This window comes from Lontra canadensis, unplaced genomic scaffold, assembly GCF_010015895.1.
Source record: "Lontra canadensis isolate GAN:19392208 unplaced genomic scaffold, GSC_riverotter_1.0 scaffold31, whole genome shotgun sequence".
Taxonomy (NCBI): Eukaryota; Metazoa; Chordata; class Mammalia; order Carnivora; family Mustelidae; genus Lontra; species Lontra canadensis.
Window position 1 is genome coordinate 4,278,845 of NW_022631025.1, and position 15,734 is coordinate 4,294,578.

At 47.4% G+C, this 15,734-nt stretch overlaps 1 protein-coding gene across 2 annotated transcripts in view; it reads left to right on the plus strand.

The window, feature by feature from the left end:
- The first annotated feature begins 9,924 nt into the window (after positions 1-9,924).
- Positions 9,925-15,734, plus strand: part of ERMP1 (endoplasmic reticulum metallopeptidase 1) — a 40,860-nt gene continuing 35,050 nt past the window's right edge. For both annotated transcript variants that reach the window (XM_032866487.1, XM_032866485.1), the window contains exons 1-2: positions 9,925-10,313; positions 11,681-11,982. In XM_032866487.1, the coding sequence (XP_032722378.1) occupies positions 9,973-10,313; positions 11,681-11,982 (643 nt within the window). In that variant the 5' untranslated portion in view covers positions 9,925-9,972. The remainder of the gene's footprint in view (positions 10,314-11,680; positions 11,983-15,734) is intronic.

A 15,734-nucleotide genomic window follows, 5' to 3' on the forward strand; every position in this document is an offset into this window, starting at 1 on the left:
AAGCAGACCCCGTTGCTCCAAACAGGGCCAAGATAATCAAATCCCTTTGGTATAATCAAAGAGAACCAATCTGACTTTTTGTCTTCAGCAGAAATAACAAAAGACACCTGGCTGCAAAGGGAGGGGGTGAGAGATGAGGAAAGGTGTCATTAACCCACAGGCCAGAAGAACCCAACTCATCAACTGGGATTTAGTTTTGTAAGAGGAAAAGAGAGAAGATAAGTAACTCGGATACCCTATTCTCTCACTCTCATGCTTCCTTCTTTCTTCCCCACTCCCTAAGACTTAAGAAACTTCTTTTCTTTAAGAGCACAGATAATCGTCAAATCCTCTCAGGGTCACCGATCAGGAGCATTACAAGTTCAAAAAATAAACAATGATTAAAAAAAAAAAAACTGACACAAAAGAATACTTGAAGGTTGCCTGATGAAAACAGTGAAAAGAGAAATAAGTAAAACACTACGGTTCAGGTTTTAGGCTCAGCAAATTCAAGTTTTAGGTTTCGAAGGCCCAACGCTATTCCTAGGGAGGGGAGGGACACCCTGGAGGGGGATGGAACTTTTCTCCTGTTTCGGTCAGCAAGAAACCCAGCTGCGCCACTGAGGAGGCGAAGGCATAGCTTGCCCCTTGGAGTAAACCAGAAGGCCAACACGCTCAAACCGGTCGCAACTTATGGTAGACCAGTTGGAAAGATTGTGATATTTGTTGATTTCTATCTCTGTAGCCAGGATGGTATCTCTGGAAGGAAGAACTCGAGTTCACATAACCAGAAAGCATGAGTGTCAACTGGAAATCTATGATGGTTTCCTTAGATACTGATAAAGCTTGAAAAATCAGCCCATGTATAAACAGACTGGGGGCGAGGAGGGTGCATGCGTGGGTTTCTTCTAGAAGCGTTCCTTTTAGTCTGACCCATGCGGCTCCTTGGCAGATCTTGGCAAGGTGGACTGTAGAGGTTTCTCTGTAGCCGTCACAAAAGTTGAATTTAATCTCTCCTGCTGGGTCACGGTGTTGGAGCTTGGGCGGAAAGAGCTGGAATACCACAGGAAGGAAGTCTCAGGATTGAGAATGCCCGTGTTTTGTGTTTTCCAGGCCAGCGTGTCTAATTTTAAGAAGAGCGTGTTTTCCTTGACATCAGAACCAATTTGTAGATTTGATTGAGTCTCAACTCCTGGAAATGCTGTCACAAGTTGCCTTTAAGTCACAATCAATTGTCACAATCACCCTTTAAGTTAAGAGTCCATGCCACTGATTGTGGCCACAGGGCAGGAATGCTGGTGCTTTCCACTGCTGTGGGCTTTGCTGTAGGCCCAATCACTCTGTGCTCTTTCCTTCCTTCCTCCCCACAGGACGCACAGGAAGAGTAAATACAGCTGCGTGCCCCTAGGTGTGGTCCAGAGCTCCGGAGGGAGGCTGCAGGGCTGTAACTCTGTCTTCATGTCACGCTTCAGGGGTATGGTGAGTTCCGTACCTGGTACAGGGTTGGGGGCAGAGGGAAGAATGTTGTTCAGAACCTTGAGCTCTGCACCCGCAAAACCTTCAGAAAGCGTCCTGCTCACTCCTGGCTCCCTGCAGAACTGAGCAGTGGCTAGAAATGGGGCCTTGGGGGCTGGAGGAAGGAAGGCGTCTGACAAGGCTCACCTTCCACCTAAGAGGGAGAGGAGGCCTGGCTAGCTGCACCTGACTCGAGTACTTTTGAGTACTTTCAACTTTCCCCTAACTCAAGAGATAAGAACCCCGTGCATAACCTGATTCTGACTGGGGCGAAGTATTTTATCTTCAGCAGGGATGTCCTTGAAGGCTTGGAGGCGGCGGGTGGGGTCCGGTGTGCGGACCTATTTGGTTTGGCGCACACCCTGGTCTTCTCTTTTCAGATTAGTTTCCAAAGTTAACAGAGCAGAAGGTGTCACATAAACGTCTGAACTGCTGCCATTTCTTGAAAAATGAGAAGGTCTGGCTACGCCAAGCCCCAAATTCCTGTGACTGATTTGCGGTGGGGCTTGGGGTTGCAGTTCGCCCCAGTCCCTGCCGTTCCCTGCAGCCCTGATCTGATCTGTTCGATTCTACTTTATCTGCCCATATTTGCCAGGGCTCTGCCATCCCAAAAAAGTCGCAACCGCTTGGCTGACACAATGGCATGTTTGAATAACCGAGGTCGATGTGTCCCTTGGGTTTTCATCTCTGAGTCTCTCCCATTGGGCTCCCAGCCTCGCAGGGTTCCCCTGAAGAGCTGCTTTACCTCCCGCTGGGATATTTGTGCCTGTTTATGGCAACCGAAATTAGAACCCTGGAAAAATCTGGAAGGCAGTGGTTTTTAAAAACCTGAGGCTATGAATAAAGCTGTTTCCTTTGTCTTCTGTAAAGAATCAGCATCTCTGACAAAGATCTGTTTACTGATCTCCTTTCAAGAAACTAAGAGCAGAAATCCTAATTTGAGTTGCTGGGAAGTGGGTACGGAAACCTTTACTGTCATCACGTTTTACAAAAACAGCAGTGGGGCAGCAAATCCCTTCCTCGTCACTCTGAACTTGGGCAGGCATCTGCCTGAGGCACGGAGACTTTTCAAGTTCTCCTTACTGTAGTCCTCTGTGAATGGTTGTAGCGAATCACATTTCAAAGTACTGTTCTTGTGGTGACATTCGCGTCATATGAGATTACCCATTTTAGAAGTGGACAGTTTAGGGCACTGAGTCCCTTCATAATACTGTGCAAGCCACCGGCTCTGTTGGGCTCCGAAACCTTCTTCATCACCCTAAAAAGAGACCCCCTACCAGTGAAGCCATTGATCCCATTCTCCCCTCCTCCCTGTCCCTGGCAGCACCAGTCTTCATTCTGTCTGTGTGGATTTCCCGGTGGGGTATTTTGTGTGCGCAGAATCAGACAGCATGTGGTCTTTTGGGGACTGGCTCCTTGCACTCAGCAGAATGTGTTTGAGGTGTATAAGCAGGGCACCCTGTATCAGCTCTTTATTCCTTTCTAAGGCTGATTCCTGCAAATGCATTCCCATTACTTAAACCAAAGAAACAAACTCCTACGCCCCCCACCCCAACACCCCCCCCCCCCCCCCCCCCCCCCCCCCGTATTCCTGTTCTTGTTCCTTCTGGTTTTTTGTAATTACTTGCATTCCAAGGGTGACCGAGACTTGAAATGCAACAGGAAAGCAGGTTTGTTTGTTTGTTTGTTTTAAAGATTTCATTTATTTATTTATTTGACAGATTACAAGTAGGTAGAGAGGCAGGCAGAGAGGGGCGTGGGAAGCAGGCTCCCTGCTGAGCAGAGAGCCCGATGCAGGCTCGATCCCAGGACCCTGGGATCTTGACCCGAGCTGAAGGCAGAGGCTTTAACCCACTGAGCCACCCAGGGGCCCCGAGGAAAGCAGGTGTTTTCAGCAGAGAAGGTAGGAAGGCACCGGAAGGTGGGCCATGAATGCGCACGTTTCCAGGGCTGGAGAGAAAACAGAGCAATAGCAGATCCTTGGTAGCGAACGGTAGCTCTCGAGGTAAAGACAGAAGTCAAGTTTCCCTTGGACTTGTGTCACAAGTGGCCGTTCACAACTTTACTTTAGGTTGCTATAAGAGAGTTTGGCCCAGAAGTCACTAATGTCCTTTCAGGCACCAGTAGAGGAGTGATGGGAGGATCTGGAAACTGGGTCACAGATGCAGAGATGTTCTCTCCCCAGCATTCCCGTGTCCTGCGACTAAGGTCTGACCCACAGAACAGGAACAGCAGCAGTCACATCCGGAGCTCTTACTGGGTCTCCTGGTCTAAGATCTCAAAGCATCATGGCTTGCTCCAATTCTTAGATGGGGAAACTGAGGCACAGCAGGGCTAACTAATTCACTGAAGGGAACATGGCAGGGGGTAGGGTAGCCCATACCAAAGGGGTTTAATGCAGTAGGTGGGTAAGACACAGGAAGATGATGTATTTGCAGGTCGCCAGGCAATTCTCATGTTACGTGGTCCTCAGACCACACTTGCAGAGGCATCTGTCCTTATCCAAGATCCTTCATTGTCCCTTTTCTCCTTTGGGCTTGTTGGAAAAGCAGCAGGTTGCGGAGGCTATTTTCAGCTGCTAAGCACCCGATGAAGGTCACGGGCTCGCAGGCCAAGTGAAACCAGTCCAGGACAGAACCTGCAAAGGGTCTTAAGGGACTGTAGGAGGAGACAGCCACTCAGGCTCTGCGGAAGGGATGGGGGCTCTGAGTGTGCTGTCTTCGAGGGGCCGAGCCTGGGCTGTGCATGCACTTGTTCATTTTTTAGTAGTCCAAAACAACCAGCTTCAGCATACAGTCAGCTCCCCCCCGCCCCCAAAACTGCTGAGTCACAGCCTCTGTCCAGGCTCACCTGCCCTGCGCCCCGGGATAAATGCAGACAAAGCCCTGGGTATGTGCTGCTCAGATGACTCTCGGGAGACCTTTTCCTGTAATACTAGGAGTGTCCATGCTGGAATCGATTTATTAACTACCTTCGGAAAGGTGACAATGGGGCAGATCCCAGGTGTCTTCTCAGGCCCAGGGCTGGGGGCCCCAAGCTCACTGTCTGAGGCTCTTAGAGGGAACAGCCAGCCCAGCCTAGACAAGGTGGCAGAAACACAAATGGATACAAAAGAAAAATACCACTCATGGGTCCCTAAGTTGTTGCTTTGGTGTTTTTCCTCCCATACATTTAATATCTATATATAATATAGTCCTTATTCATTTTGTATCTTTATTTTTTTCTCTTTATATTTTTTCCTCTTAACACTTACAATATGAGTACTTCTCCCACATTGTTGAATAGACTTGGGTGATGTTGTGTTTAATGCTACGTGATGTCTCACCCTCTGGATGCACTATAATTTATTGGGACTTTTCCTTTTTTTTTTTTTTTAATGCTGAAGTGGTTGCCACATATTTGATTTTCGTAGATGGGCGTTCTTTTGCAATTTCTAAAAATTACATCATCAGTAGATTCCTACAACTGAAAACACTGCATCAAAAGTTGTGTATTTTTTTTTTTAAGATTTTATTTGACAGAGCACAAGTAGGCAGAGAGGCAGGCAGAAAGAGGTGGGAAGCAGGCTCTCTACTGAGCAGAGAGCCCGATGCAGGGCTCGATCCCAGGACCCTGAGATCATGACCTGAGCCGAAGGCAGAGGCTTAACCCACTGAGCCACCCAGGTGCCCCAAAAGTTGTGCATTCTTTTAAGACTCTTGGCACATCTTTCTGGAAGGGCATTCCAGTATATTTCCCACCTGCATCGTATGAAGGTGTTCACCAGCTCATCTTTTGTGAGAGGTGCATATTTTAATTAAAATCAGGACAAAAATTTTTCAACATGGTGACTTGAAAATGGTCCACATTTTTACATGTGTTCTTTCAATAGGAAGGATGAATGGTTTACATATTTTTCTATTGAGGCTTTGGTGTTTGTCTTTTAATATATATCTGGTGTTTGATTTTAATATATATGATTAAATAGATCTGTTAAATTATAAATTATAAATATATAATAGATTTAATTTTATATTTGTATGTGGTCTATCAAGGCAGAATGAGAATAGAAGTATATAGGTCCCTTGTTCTTAGAGTTTGTTGAAAATACTGTTTCAGGTTTGTCATTTGACTTTTCATATTTTGGGTGATTTTTTAAAAAAGACTTTATGTATTTGAGGGAGAGATGAGGTGGGGAGAGCATGAGCAGGGGATAAGGGCAGAGGGAGAGGGAGAGGGAGAAGCAGACTCCCCACTGAGCAGGGAGTCCAACGCCAGGCTCTGGGATCACGACCTGAGCCAAAGGCAGAAGCTTAACTGACTGAGCCACCCAGGTGCCCAGTGATGGTTTTTGATATGAAGTTTTCAGTTTTGTATAGTCAAATGGGATTTTTTCCCCCTCTACTTTTTTTTGTTTGTTTGTTTTGTTAAAGAGCCCTTGTCCATTTGGAGTCTTAATTCTTTAATTATGTTTACCTTCTCTCTCTTTTTAAAGATTTATTAAAAGATTATTATAGATTTATTGATTTGAGGGGAGAGGGGCAGAGGGAGAGAGAGAATCCCAAACAGACTTCGGGCTGAGTGGGGAGCCTGACCTGGAGCTTGATCCCAGGACGCTGAGAGCATGACCTGAGCAGAAACCAAGAGTCAGACCTGAAGGGGCTGAGTCACCTGGGCGCCCCCACCTTAGTTCTTAGCAGTTACAAAATGTATGTTTAATTCTGAATTTTACTTTATTTTTCTTTTTGGGTATGTAATATGGTATAAGACTCTAATTTTTTTTTTTTTTAAAGATTTTATTTATTTATTTATTTGACAGAGAGAGAGAGAGAGCACAAGTAGACAGAGAGGCAGGCAGAGAGAGGGGGAAGCAGGCTCACCGCCGAGCAGAGAACCCGATGCGGGGCTCGATCCCAGGACCCTGAGATCATGACCTGAGCCGAAGGCAGAGGCTTAACCCACTGAGCCACCCAGGTGCCCCAAGACTCTAATTTTTTTTTTAATCCCCCAAAGAGCCAGTTTTCTCAGCCCATTTGTCTTCTGCAGCTGGTTTGGATTCTCTTCTCACCTCTTGGCTCAGGCTGCCCCCTAATTTTACTGTCACTGCAGCGTGAGGTCAAAGGCCCCCTCTGCCGGCCTCAGCCCTGGAGAACTTTCACCAGGTGCCCTGGTAGCACCTCTTCCAAAGAAGGAGGCACATCGGCTTTGAGGTGACCTCGGTGGAAGATAGGGACTGGCGTTTCCTCTGAATACTGACAGCCTGCATGGCCTTTCACTCAACGTGGCTAGCTTACTAGAAAATACCAAGAGATGGCAAAACAGAAGGGACTTGGGACATCTTGGTGCCTGTAGGCTGGTCAGACTCTCAATCTGTCGCTTGTCTGTGAAGTGGGATGAAGCGAGTCAACCTGTTATCCGTAGGTCACCAGATCGAGCTTCTGGAGCCTTTTCAGTCTCATTCCACCCCCATCAACAATTTGATCTGTGGGAACTAGGGCATATGTTGTGTGCACTGTGGTCTACAACCCACACAAACAAAAATACAGTTCAATGGCTTCAAACACTTCAAAGGTCAGACATTAGCCAAGTCTCCCGTTAGCTTCCATGATCTAGGCGTGGCCAGGGTGCTGCTTTGCTTGGTACCGAGACTCTGAGCAGTATTACAACACATAACCTAGCCCATGGCCGCTTCACAGCTCAGAACCGCCCCCGAGTCCTTGGTGTGGCTCAGGAGGCCCTCCCGCACGGGCCCCTGCCCGCTTCTCCGACCTCCCCTCCATCACAGCCCCACTTGCTCAGTCAGCTTGGAGCCACATGCCCTAGATAGCATTGCTTCTGAATACCCCGATTCATTTCCCTCTGTCTAGAACACTCTCTCCACAGGCACTTATGGCCCCACCCCATTCCTTGGCTCATTCAGGTTACCTTCTGTGTCATCTCAGAGAGCTCTTCCTTGATTCCTCAGCTTAAAAAAAGAAAAAAAACAACAGCCTAGGACACTCAATTCTCTGGTTTATTTTTCTTTATAGCAGTTTATGTGACATTTTCTTCACCCATAAATACACACCCTCTTGTTTATTTTCTCTCCCAACTAGAATGTATGCTCTGTGAAGGCAGAAATATTGATTTGTCCTTTTCTGTGTTTCCTCACCTTGGTTGGTATCTGACAGTAGATATGCAATGGTTGATAGCTTAAAAATACTCAAATGTGAATACCATAGTTGACACAAGTCTAGAGAAAAGCTGTCGTCCAAGAACCCAGCTGTAAAAATGTGTGCCATCTAGGGCCCTATGATGATCACAATGGGAAACGGCCTTTATTCCCATCTGCAAAAGTCTGTATAAGCAGCAACATTCCAGAAAACATTAACTAATGAGACTTATGCATGAGGATCTTTCATAAGTATTTCATAAGTATTCATATGATTAATCCTTACTAAAGCCCTTTAAGGCAGATATTACCTCCGTTGTCACAGATAAGGATCCTGAGACTGTAACTCACAGGATGACATATTTATCAAAGGGACCCAATTCAGGATCTCGGATCTGACTCCAACAGCCAGGCTCCTTTCTGCTCTGGTGCACTACCTTCCATGGAAGATCATCAGAGATGCTTAGCACACATTATCCATCCCGAAAAAGAGAGCTCATATGACTTAACCACTAGCACAGCTTCTAGGGGCACAACTTATCCCTAGGTTTTATGATACCTCCCAGCCTAGAAAGTGACAGCATAAAATACGTAAAGCTTAAAAGACCATGGGACATGCATGCCCTTCCTCTAAGAATGAGTGAGCTCCACATCTGGTTACACTACAGTGAACAGAGCTGTTTCTGAGGTCTTATCTTCCAAAGGTGGTAGAGTTTTTGGAAAGAGAATAGCAAGAAAGCTGGTTCTTATAAAAGACAATATATATTCATTTGCTCTTTCTGTAAGTATGTTTTAGGTGCCAATCATGGGCTAGCCAGAGAGATAAGCACTGGGGACACAGTGATGAATAAACCAGGTAGACCTTGTCTTTGGCTCACGGACCTCATGGGCTAAAAAGGATCTTTGTTACCGTGATGCTGCCGCCATAAACTTTCATTTTACGGCTCAAGAAATATTTACAGACGACTTACTATGTTTCCCAGTTTGGGTTAAGAGGAGGGAATAAAATGGCGAGCAAAGCCAGACACAGTTCCTGCTTTCATGGAGCTTACAGTCTCACGGGAAAGATGGTAAATAATAATGTGCTTCCATGGTGCTGTGAGACCCTACAAATAGGGGAAGCTGGCTTCCTTGGTTTAGGAGATTTCTGCTTGAGGAAGTGCCACTGGAGCTGAGGTCTGGAGGAAGAAGAGAAGGTGACTAGGCAGTAAGGGGAGGGACGAACCCTCCGTGCACCTTGAACAGCCCGTGAGAGGATCCTACAGTAGAAGGAAAGATGACGAACAGGAGGGACAGTGAAAGAGGACTGTGTGTCGGGAGAGCTGGGAATAAGGAGTGTCCTGGTTTCAGGTGGGCCTGAGCTCTGGCCAGGAGCAGCCCCCGGGGTGCTGGTGTCCCTCCCTAGCTGGCCTCCAGGTTCACGGTCTTGGAACTGCAGCAACTCCATGTTGGACACACACAACTTGGAGGCAGGGAGGCTCAGGGCGTCAGCAGGTGATCCCTAGTATCTACACTAAAACCAAGGTTACACCTCCGAGAGATAGGGAGAGCGACAGCTTTCCCGAACCTTCCTTTCCAGAGTGCCAGACACAGCAGTGGACCAGAATGCTGTTTTTTTTTGTGTGGGGCGGGGGTGGGGGGGGGGAAATCCCACCAAACTGGATCTAAGTTCTTCATCTGCTACCCATTAGGTTTCTGAGCTATTCAGTAAGAACAAAAATCTTTTCGGGGTTCTTGTGAGAATCAAATGCGATGAAGCATGAAAGCCCTGAGCACAGGGCCTGGCTTTCGGCTGAAAAGAGCGGTTGTTGTCCTCCATCTGTCAAATGGAGAGCATGAGAATGCTGGTTCCTCACATGGTTACAAAGATCCGTGTTGGGTCGGCGTGTGTGGGACCGGTAGGCTGGGCCTTCTCTGCGCAGTCCCGGTTCTAATTTTAAGAGCCGGGAGCCTACTCTTCCTGCTCTGTCGCCCCTTGTGAATGCGGGGCCACCGTGTTCGGAATCTGCCCGGTGCACCACGCGCGTCCTTTTATAAGCGAGCTCTCACTAGCCTCGCGTTTCCAGGTTTCTGGGTACCCTTCCGTTTGGAAAGCTCTGTCCCACCCCGGGAAGGGCAGCTCTGCCGCAGAAGGCGCAGCCGTCACGCCCACCCCTGGGCCGGCCTGCCGCGGTGCCCGCCGCCGACCTGCCCCGGAGGCTGGCGCGCGGCGGCCGGGCCAATCAGAAGAAGTTTGGCCCTCAGCAGGCTCCGTCCGCTCACTAGGAGGCGCTGCGGCGGCCGCGGCTGCTTCCCGGGCCGGCGCGGGCCGGAGCGGTCGGTTGGGCTGGCGGCTGAAGCTCGTGGCCATGGAGTGGGGCTCGGAGTCGGCGGCCGTGAGGCGGCACCGCGTCGGAGGGGAGCGCCGGGAGGGCCCGGCGGCCGTGCCCCAGCCGGGGAGAGAGGCCCCGGTGCCGAAGCCACCGGCGGACGCGTGCAGCGGCGGCGCGAGGACGCGGAAGCGGAGCGCGGGGGGCGGCGGCGGCGGCGCGAGCCGGGGCGCGGGGACCGGGCTGTCGGAGGCGCGCGCCGCACTGGGGCTGGCGCTCTACCTGCTCGTGCTGCGGGCGCTCGTGCAGCTCTCACTGCAGCAGCTCGTGCTGCGCGGGGCCGCCGGCCGCCACGGGGAGTTCGACGCCCGCCAAGCCAGGTACCCGCCGCTCCCGCCCGGCCCGCGCGTCGCTCTGCGGCTGCGGCCGGGCCCTGGGGCTGCCGCACCTGCGTGCGTCCGCCCCCGCGGGATCGCCCGGGCTCGCCAGCCGTGCGGGCCCCCCGCGCATCCCTGCCCCGGAGTCCCCGTTTATGGGTACCTTGCCCCCAGTGAAGCCGGTGGTGCGGCTGGGAGCGGGGGAGGTGTCCCCGGCTGGGGTGGTGGTGGTGGTGGGGTTGCGGATTGCGTTTGCTTGTCCGCCTCCGTTCTGCCCCACTTGCACTTGGAGGGTTGGTCGTCGTCCCCCATCTTCGGGAGCAACTTCCACTTTTTACTAGTCCTGCTTTCCAAACGAAATGGGGGGCGCCATTTGTGTATCTAGGCCGTTTTACAAATTGGGTATGGGGGGAGGTGATCAGGGGGATAAGGCAGTGCTCTTCTTGGGGGTCACAGTCCTCATACCTGTAAACCATGGAGGCTTTTTCTGAACGACTGTGCATTCAAAATTTTACAATTTCAGAGGTTCTCAGATTCCTGAAGTTTGTCCTTGGGCCCCTGGTGTGTGAGATTTGGTGGTTTCTTTTTTGGTTTGTTTTGTTTTAAAGAAGAGAGACCTTTGAGCATGCTAGGGGAAGTGATTAAAGTCAAAGGTATTGTAACGCCAAGTATATCAAAGTTCCTAAAGTCTTAAGCTAGCAGAATTTTCAAGTCACTGTGTTTTAAAAACTTTTGACTACAAAGTGCTGGAAGCTTATTTTCTTAAGGACTTTCTGGAACACACCTCCCCCACTCCCTTTTTGCCCGTTTGGAATGCAGTGAAAAGACAACACATTATTTTGTTTGTTTGTTTGTTTTACGGGTAGAGTTGGCTTTGGTCTGAATGGAAGGTAGTAGGCCTAGTGTGCACTGAGGGGGCTGCGTACATTCTAAACGATCAAAAGTTTTCCTTTCTTATTCAACCTCTCTCCTTAATTGTCTTTGCTCATTGGCTTGAGAATCAGTAACCCTCCAGAGTGTGGTCCCATGAAGCTGGGTTCTGTCTAGCCTTAAAGAGGCGACATGTTCAAAACAGAATTCCTGGTCTTTGTCTTGATTTGGTATGGAGATAGGAAGAATTGGGGAGTGGGGTGGGTGGAGAAAACTCAGAAGAGAGGAGCTCACTAGAGGCAAAATAAAATGATGGAAACTTACAAGTGATTTTCACAGGGTACCTGAAGTAATAAAAGTCAGCCTTTTTTATGTGAGAAGTCAAAGGACTTGTTTGTGCTGGGGAGGGTGGGAGGGCATACAGGAAAAATTTGCCTTGCGTCAAGCACTAGTTCTAAGCCCAGCGCTCCTTGTCACATCATCCTTTTGGTTGCTTCCAGGGATTATCTTGAACACATAACATCCATCGGCCCCAGGACCACAGGAAGTCCCGAAAATGAAATCGTGACGGTCCATTACCTTTTGGAACAGATTAAACTGATTGAAGCTCAGAGCAACAGCCTTCACAGGATTTCAGTGGATGTACAGCGGCCCACAGGCTCCTTTAGCATTGACTTCTTGGGAGGTTTTACAAGCTACTACGACAACATCACCAACGTCGTGGTGAAGCTGGAGCCCAGGGATGGAGCCCAGCACGCGGTCCTGGCGAACTGTCATTTTGACTCCGTGGCAAACTCGCCAGGTACGGACCGGGTCTTTAGTGCTGTTGGAGTTGCGCGTCGGTCAGCCCAGAAAGCTTATTAATCCCAAGCTGCGTGGGCACTTGTTCAAGACAATTAGAATCTTAATGTTTGGTTGAAGATCCAGAACCTGGCTAGTGACTCAAGTGCTTGCTCGCTTGAGGTTCTGAGCGTCCACGCCAGCAGCGCAGTGATAGGACATGGAATGTTTCTGGTAGATGGCAGCTGCCTCAGCAGTCGGCATTGCCAGTCCTGTGTCCCCGTGTCCCTGTGTCCCGGGGTCAGGTTCTTCAAGTTGAAGTGTTTAGTCAGCTAGATGTTGTACAAGGCTTTATGCATTTGGGATGAAGGAACCGTTTTTGCCTTCAGGGAATGAAGGGTTTGGAGGACAGCTCTCCTGATGGTGTCTGGTGACTGGTAAAGGGAGGATTTTGGTTCACTGGGGATGCCATACTCTGAGAATATCTCATTAATCCATAAATCTTGCTCTGAAAATACTTTGGCAAAATAGAATACTTGATGTTTAGGTCGGTGCCTGACAGGATAAATACTTGTAGAATGAATGAGCATTCCCTAAATTGGACTTGTATTTTTAAAAATAATATTCATGAGAGAGTTGTTTTCAGTAGTTAGATTTTAAGTAGGGTTGAATAGAAAGCAGTAGCTTTTTATAATGGAATCATGATATCTGGGAGCTGGAGAAGCTGAGGTGGCATCTGTTCCACCCTGTCTTTTGTCACAGGAGTAAACGTAGGTGATCACCACTGATGGAGATGAGGTGGCACCAGATGCTGGGCCTTCTAGCCTGTCAGTTCTTTGAGCTGCGTTTAAAGGAAGGAGAGTATTAGCGGGTAGTTAATCTTTTTGGCAGACTACCTCACCTCTTCTTTGCTTGGTTTCTGGTCTGTAAATGGAGATAGTAGGACTTCCGTGGCATGAAAAATATTTTTTTTCCACTGTTATTTGATAGTAATATTTTTGAATTGCTTGAACTTATAGCAGGCTCATATGAGCATTCCGAGTTGTATGAAAGATAAAAAAATTGATAAAATGATTCATACTAGGATGTGTCTAATCACAAAGACTGCCAATTACACTTAGAATGTAGCACTCTTTTTCAAGTATCCGTGTACAAACATCTGTTTTATAAAGTCAGAAATACCTTTGTGTGTGCTTAGGGAAACCAGTATTCTTTATGCCTACTTCAAAGAACCTGTAAATTAAGCGCCGCCCCCACACTCCCGCTACAGTGCTTAAATTCTTGGATGGGACAGATTAACACCGTGGTTATTTAAGAGCATTATAAAGGAAAGATGTGTATGCAAGTCTCAGAATCATAGTGCCAGATGTTACAAATCACATACGCAGAAATGACAGCGATTTTATGGGTCATTGGAACCCATTTTTAATTAAAATTTTATAAGAATACCTAGCCAACAATTTCAAGGAAATTTCTGTCAATTACCAATTGTTCAGACAGTTGAAAATAAATAAAAATAGCTGAAGACGACAATCGTAAAAGAGACCATCATCTGTATCCTTTTAGTGGATGAACTAAGTGAAACACAGCGATGCGCTTCTTTCTCTCTTTCTTTCTTTCTTTCTTTCTTTTCTTTTCTTTCTTTCTTTTTTTCTTTTCTTTCTTTCTTTCTTTTCTTTCTTTCTTTCTTTTCTTTTCTTTTCTTTTCTTTTTTTTCTTTCTTTTCTTTCTTTCTTTTCTTTCTTTTCTTTTCTTTCTTTCTTTCTTTCTTTCTTTCCTTTCTTTCTTTCTTTCTTTTCTTTCCTTTCTTTCCTTTCTTTCCTTTCTTTCTTCTCTCCTCAGCAGCGTATCTGGAACTTTAGGAACTGATATACCACTTGGGAGTAATGTTACCCACAGAAAGGCCTTAAATGTCTTCTTGGGTTTGCTGCATAGCTCCAGTTGGTAGAAGAGAGTGAATTATTTCAGCGGTGGTTGCGATTTCGGGGTTAATTCCACTGGAAAGTGAGGTTGGTGTATCACCCGCCCTTAGAGATGCGGTCCTCTAGCTTTCCTTCCCTTTCTGAGAGGTATTTAATCGGGGAGCCCCGGCTGGCTCAGTCAGTTACGCATCTGACTCTTGATTTCAACTCAGGTCATGAGCTCAAGGTCGTGAGATCGAGCCCCATGTCAGGCTCAGCCCTGGGCTACTTGGGATTCTCTCTCTTCCTCTCCTTCTGTCCCTCTGTACCTACCCCCCCACCAATATGTAATCTTCTCTAGTCCCATTCTCAGATGCCAGAGCCATTAAAGGAAGGTAAGTGGACAGGTTAACTTTTTAATCAACCCTAGGAGTATTTCTTTCAGTTTTCCTTTCTTTCACTTTGAATAAACATTTTAGTATTTGCTGTTTACATTGAAGTAACTCAGTCTCAAAGTTAAAAAACAGTCATTTCCTTGGGTTGCCGGAAGCTGTTACTTTTTACTGAGCTTTTTACTGATAGCCTGTGGACTTTCTGCTCCATAGTAATTAGATAATGATTACTTTGTTTCACTTCGATTTAAAATACAATCTAGTGACCCTACCAAGATAGGGATGGCTAATTTGTTTCTTCTTGAGTAGGAAGTGGGTTGGTCTGGAATTTACCAGTGCTGGAGTAAGCATTTTAGCTGGTTTCAGAGTGTTTCTTAAATTTGTGAAGAGAAGGAACAATTTATTTTTATTTATTTATTTTTCAAAGATTTTATTTATTTATTTGACAGAGATCACAAGTAGACAGAGAGGCAGGCAGAGAGAGAGGGGGAAGCAGATTCCCTGCTGAGCAGAGAGCCCGTTGTGGGGCTCGATCCCAGGACCCCGAGATCATGACCTGAGTCGAAGGCAGAGGCTTAACCCACTGAGCCACCCAGGCGTCCCGAGAAGGAACAATTTAGTACTAGATGTGGTTCCTGTGTTCTTACAATCCTCATAACACACCTGTGAGGTAACTGTCATTAGCCTTGCCCTCCAGACCAGGAAATTGTAGGGTAAGTGACAGCTAGAATTTACTTACAGGTGTTTCTTGCCCTGAAACTCACCCTAAATTCTGCAGCACCCTGCCTCCCAGTGTATAAACCCAGAAATGTTCTTGGCCTGGGTTATTTCTATGTCTTGTTTACTTAAACTTGAAACTTTTTAATATGTTAGATTTCAAATTGTACAAGAACAGAATTGTTTGACAACAGTGTACTTATCACTCAACTTCAAAGGCCTGTTCTTATTTTTTTTCTCTTCACGCCCCTGTACCCATTGGCTAGCTATTTTGAAGCAGATCTCAGCTGTACTGATTTCTCTCTATTTCAGTCGGTATCACTGAAGGGTAAGGATTCTTCCTGGACATAGTCATAATACCATGAATTACCTCACCTAAAATACTTAACTGTATTTCCTCAATATCATCAATTGTCCGGTCAGTTCCTTTACCTCTTTGAGTGTTTAAAAAAAAAAATCAAGGTATGAAAGTCATCTTTATAATCACCTTTAATCTGAAGTTTCTGAATCCAGGCGAAGGGAAGAGGTCTGACGAGGGCCTCCGCTTTCTCGCTGCCCGGAGCAGGGGTGCTGTTCAGGTTGCTGGCATCCGTTCCTGTGTCTTACTAGAACCCGTATTGTTTTGTACTTGTTCATCACATAATCCCTTTCATGACATGAACTTTAAAAAATGCGACACCCTCCCCCCCCCCCCCCCCCCCCCCCCCCCAGCCCCCCACGACCGCCACCCACGGACCACTGCACCCGACAACACAAGCGCGACG